Genomic DNA, 5692 nt, shown 5'->3' on the forward strand with positions numbered 1-5692 from the left:
TATCTTATCTTATCTTATCTTATCTTATCTTATCTTATCTTATCTTATCTTATCTTATCTTATCAGAGCTAATCAACCAAATAAATCTGAAGCTCCTATGTTTAATAGTTTTTGAGCAATAACCATATCCCTTTTTCAGATAAATTGGGGGTCTGTGGGGGGGCACTGATTGGTGGGCCTGATGGATAGAGCTTCATCAGAGCTAAACAACAAAAGAAATCTGAAACTCCTATGTTGAACAGTTTCTGAGTTATAAGCATTTTGCATGTCCAGACACCCCCAATTTGAAAGGAGCCCCCTCCTCAAATATGGGGTCTATTGTAAAACCGTTGGCTGGCGCAGTGTAGGTCAGACTCATCTACAGTCCTGCCAAATTTCATGTTGATTGGTGCAGCCGTTTTTGTGCTACGGTTGACCAAAAATCACTGAAAAAGAAAGAAATAAAAAAAATGAACAGAACGAAAACAATATGGCTCCCGCTTACGCTTCGTGTGCGGGGGTCATAATAAACATGAGAAACACATTGGAAACCCTTTTGTATTATTCTCAACATGTTTATGTACTCATATGGTCACATAATTTATAAATACTGATATACTCAACTTTCATTCATTGTGTGAGTATTTTTCTATTCTACAAGATGTGTGTCGGGGTGGTGGGTCTGACAGGACCTTCCTGTGAACTCTTACTTTTAGCTGCTACATTGCATTGCCTTCTTTCAAAAGAAACGAACAGATTTTCAGAATTACTGTTTAGGTTGCGYATTTTTGACTGTATGGTTTTCCTTCCATTGGAGGAAAAATGACCAACCAGCTGAATATTGTTACATATTAGTAGTTTGTTCAGAGTTGTAGCAAGGTTAAGACAGACTRTATCACCATCTGTTCAAAATACTTATCTGTATCTGCTGAGTCTGGTCAGCATCCAGGTGTTAGAGGCCACAATTTTTGCATTATTTCTTTAGTAGCGTTGTGACTCACCTTCTTATTCTCAGCTGCTCCACTCTTGGTGTTTGTGCATTTGTAAATAAAAATCAAGTCCACTCAAGAAAAAAGGTCCACTCGAAAGCAAAAACCCCAGTTTTAGAAATAAAAACCATTTTAAAGACCGATTTGCTCTTTATTTTTTTGTTGTGAGTTTGACAGTTCCCTCTCTCTTTTGATCACAGGCTGCTTTGTTGTTCGGTGAAGAATACAAGTGAGATAGACGAGTTATGTAAGAAGCTGTGTTTTTTGACTGAAAGAAAGCGACAAAATAAATTTCAAAAGTAGGGCAAAAACCACCAAACTGTTTTATTAACTGTGAATTAGACGTAACAAAACTGGGCTGGGAGAAAAACAGATAAAAGCTTATATAACGCTCGCTGGTGGCACAAAAAAATTCTCTTTCATTAAAAAGTTAGAGTTTCGAATTAAAACTGTTTACCAGAGTACTAATTCATTAAACATTGTGCTCTTAACTTACTCTCTTTCTTTATTTTAATTTTCATACCCTCCACATTTCTGTCTCATCTCGTTTTTGCTCCGCTGTCCTGGTCTCACCTTATTTTTTGTGCTGCTTTCAGTTTTTCTGCCTCACTTCCACCTTTCTATCCTTTATCATGTCTTAAAAAGGCTTCACGTTTTAACTGCTCAATGGTCCTTTTACTGTACCCATGCCACAGTGTTTGTTGTTGTTTTCTGCAGACCCTGTGGTGCTGGGCAGAGCGTAATGGCTCAGACGCTGCAGATGGCAATCCCTAACTTTGGCAACAACGTCCTGGAGTGCCTGAACGAGCAGCGGCTGCAGGGCCTCTACTGTGATGTGTCTGTGATTGTCAAGGGACATGCCTTTAAGGTAAGATCAGTACAGGGTCAGGGTTGTGGGACTGCAACCTGGACCAAAGCGTCCAACTTCCATGCACAGAGTGAGCGTTCAACCAGTTTAAGCACCTGACGTCCCAATGTTCAATAATTTTGGCTTTCCGTGTTTCTGCAATTGCTGCAAAACAAGAAAGAAGATTTATTTGAAGCCTGGTACATTATTATTTCAGAAATAAATGACTGTTTTCTGCATCCCCAGAAAAACTCAAAATGAATTTCTGTGTTTGCTGCTTCAGAACAAAATCTTCTGTTGAGCATAGTAATCATTTGCCACAATATTCTTGTTGGATTGTGTTTTCAGACAGTGCAAATACTGGATTATTTGACATATTAAATTCACAGGCAAAAGTAGCATTTCATAAAATGCGTCTTGGCATGTGTACTTTGCTTGGCCAAAAATGTAATTGCTATTAACTGAAATCCTCCTATTGAAAATGTATTGAGTTTATGGTTTTCTTTTTCACCTTGTAACAAGTTATTTACTGATGGAGTTAAAGCAAAATAACAGGAGTTTTCTGATTCCTTATACAATCATGTTGGAAGGCACATCGTTTTGTTGAAAAGATGGCAACACTATTTTGGGGTGGTCAACTGATTAGTCTGGCAGGGTTGCCAGATAGGAAATGAACTGTTGCCCAAACACTTTCTGTATTTTGATCCAAACTATGAAATGTGCTGAGTGAGGTGCGTTTCTCTGAGGTGGGAAGTTGTAAGATAAGGTGTGTGATGTGCATGTGCACGGAAAAGGGGGGGAGGTGGCTAATAAGGGTAATTATTGACATATCTGGCAACACTGAGGCTGATCTTCATCAAGAAGCATGCAGTCTGGAGCACGAGAAACAAATCAGTTACATCTAAAATAGGATTGGGCATAATCTTATCGTGTGCGATTAATCGTCAGAAAAACAGTAATCGATTATTTTTTGGCACTTGACAATTAATGCAATTAATGCCACGAGGCAGACAGTCAGTCCGCTCGGTGCTCCTCTCTGCTTCAAATATGACAAACATAAAAAAAGTTCTGTAATTTATTTATCTATCAATACAATTTAAAATTTGATGTATAGCCTGAAGTCTGTAATTTTGACAAAATTTGGAACAGATTTTTACGAAGAGCATATCTTTCGCACTAAATTGGTCATGTGACTGGAACATAAAGGTGTCCAGGCACTTCAGGGGATTAATCATCAAATTAATCATTATCGGCTAAATACCACAATTAATCGTGATTAATTTTTTTTGCCAATATTGCCCAACCCTAATCTAAAATGGTGAAAACAGAAACCTTTGTTTGGATCACTGTTGGTTCCCAGGACTCCCAGGAGTCTGCGAGCTGTAGCCTCGGGGGTCTCTAAAAAATTACAATAAGTTGTTGATTTTTGGTTTTATTTTTAGCATTGTATGTCAGGGTTCCCACGGGTCCTTGAAATCCTTGAAAGTTTGTGAATTAAAAAAGATTTCAAGGCCCTGGAAAGTTTGTGAAAACAGCCAAAAATTACACTTGTCCTTGAAAGTCCTTGAATCTTTTGGGGATTGAAGTTCTCTATTCACATGACCAATTTTCATCCTCCAAAAAAAATAAAAACAAAAAACCTTACATTTGTTGCAGTGAGTAACTCAGGATTACAGTAAACTGACATTGCTTTTAACAAATAATGTGAGCCATATTCATAGTTTTACCCAATCAGAGCAGAGTAGGGCGGGTCGTTCTTTCTGAGCCCAGGTGAAGCACCACAGCTCCTCCTATCCWCACCGAGGGTCTGGACATGTTCACATCCCCTCCTCCCAAACTGAGCTGCTGAACCTCCCAGGACATAATTACATGTCCATGTAATGTAGATATGAATGTAGGGTAAACATTTAATCCACTTTCTTTCATTGATTCTGACTCAACAACTTTGTTGTTCAGTTTTTCATTGAATTTACACAATATTACATGATGTGTTGACCAAGGTGTGGGAAACCTGGTATGTGGAACAGTGTACAAGTAAAACAAACATACTAAACTAAATCAAAAAGAAAATATAAGTAGGTCCTCTGGATGGGTTCTTCTTTAGTGAAACGTTTCGTCTCTCCTCCAAAACGTTTCACTAACGAAGAACCCATCCAGAAGACCTACTTATTTTTTTCTTTTTGATTTTATCTACCTGGATTAGTGARATGCATCAGGACATACTAAACTAAACAAAAAATACTCACTAATCACATGGCATTTAGGGGTTAAAATGGCAGTAAATTATTTTTAAATCAGCATGAGTTTTATGAGAGAGTCCCTGGAAATGTTCACGTTTGTAAGGGGTCCCCATAACCAAAACATTTGAGAACCCCCTGAATGGCTGAACTGCAACAGAAATGTTACATCTTCACTGAAAACCACCTGCGTGAMAACGGCCCCTTTAGAATTGCTAGTGAGCATAATGATTGGACTCTGCAGTGAAGGGTCATTTTGTTTTATGAGTTTATAATTAATTCATCCTAGAGCAATTGGCACATCAGGGTGGAGAAGTAACGCACCCATCGAGCCACGTGTGCACCTGAAGAACCAACAGGGGGATGTGTCGTGACCTGAGGCTGCTTCTGTTGGTGCGACCTAGCTTCAGTAGATTTATGGGCCCAAAAACAAAGTCAGCTGACTTTCTAAAGCCTGAATGAGATTATACAGCTGCTGGTATCAGTGTCAGATCTTATTCAAGTGTATTAAACTCAGATGGGAAAAAATGACTCATGAAGTTAATGTAACAAGAAATTACAAAAAACAAGTTATTTTCTCATGTTGATAACATAAACATGTTGAAAATGTTCCAAATTCACACAAGTTACACAAATTATCACCATTATTATTAGGTTTTCACATGTCTAATGTTCTACACTTTTTGTTTATTTCATTAGAATCATTGAGTTTTTTTTTTTCTTTTTCTTAAACTCAGTTAATGACTTTTTACCCTCAGGCCCATCGTGCAGTGCTGGCAGCCAGCAGCTCCTACTTCCGGGATCTGTTCAATGCCGTGGGGAAGAGCTCTGTGGTGGAGCTCCCTCCGGCTGTGCAGCCACAGAGCTTCCAGCAGATTCTGGCCTTCTGCTACACAGGACGCCTCAGCATGAACGTTGGAGACCAGTTTCTGCTCATGTACACTGCTGGATTCCTCCAGATCCAACAGATCATGGAGAAAGGCACAGAGTTTTTCCTCAAGGTAACCTGATAACGATACAGTGATTAGTGATTTAAAAATCCAATACAGGACAACACATTTTCATAAATATGTAAGTTATGCACACGGTTAATTGTATGTTGTAATGTTCCCATGTATGATGACTTGGCGGGACGTCATGTAGTCTTTATGACTCAAAAATAATTGAAACATAGCGACACTACCGGTTCCATCTATAGCTGTGCATGATCTGATTAGGTTTGGAGTGCTTTACTGAATTAATCTGCATATTAATGAATGGAAAACAATTTTCATCAGAGTTCCTCTTTGCTCCTCTAAATGCAGATTTCATGTTAGGTTTAAATTGAAATATATTGTAAAAAGTGTATCTTTGCTCTAGACACATTAAATTATGTTTTTTTTTCCTGATAAATGCTTTATGTATCAAAGATCAAATATTATTGCTAAGCAATGAAGATTGCAGTCACAGTTTTAAAAAAATCACTAGACTATTTGGTGGCACGGTGGCTCAGTTGGTAGAGCTGATGCCTCTCAGCAAGAAGGTCACCGGTTCAAATCCCGGTCCGGGGACCTTTCTGGGTAGAGTTTGCATGTTCTCTCCGTGCATGCGTGGGTTCTCTCCGGGTACTCCGGCTTCCTCCCACAGACCAAAAACATGAC

The 5692-nt window shown here is 38.7% G+C and overlaps 1 protein-coding gene across 2 annotated transcripts in view; it reads left to right on the plus strand.

Moving 5' to 3' along the window:
* The window catches only part of nacc1b (nucleus accumbens associated 1, BEN and BTB (POZ) domain containing b), a 23749-nt gene that overhangs the window by 10251 nt on the left and 7806 nt on the right, over nt 1-5692 (plus strand). For both annotated transcript variants that reach the window (XM_014022064.1, XM_014022065.1), the window contains 2 exons: nt 1686-1836; nt 4811-5053. In XM_014022064.1, coding sequence (XP_013877518.1) covers nt 1711-1836; nt 4811-5053 — 369 coding nt within the window. In that variant the 5' untranslated portion in view covers nt 1686-1710. The remainder of the gene's footprint in view (nt 1-1685; nt 1837-4810; nt 5054-5692) is intronic.

This window comes from Austrofundulus limnaeus, unplaced genomic scaffold, assembly GCF_001266775.1.
Source record: "Austrofundulus limnaeus strain Quisiro unplaced genomic scaffold, Austrofundulus_limnaeus-1.0 Scaffold316, whole genome shotgun sequence".
NCBI lineage: Eukaryota > Metazoa > Chordata > Actinopteri > Cyprinodontiformes > Rivulidae > Austrofundulus > Austrofundulus limnaeus.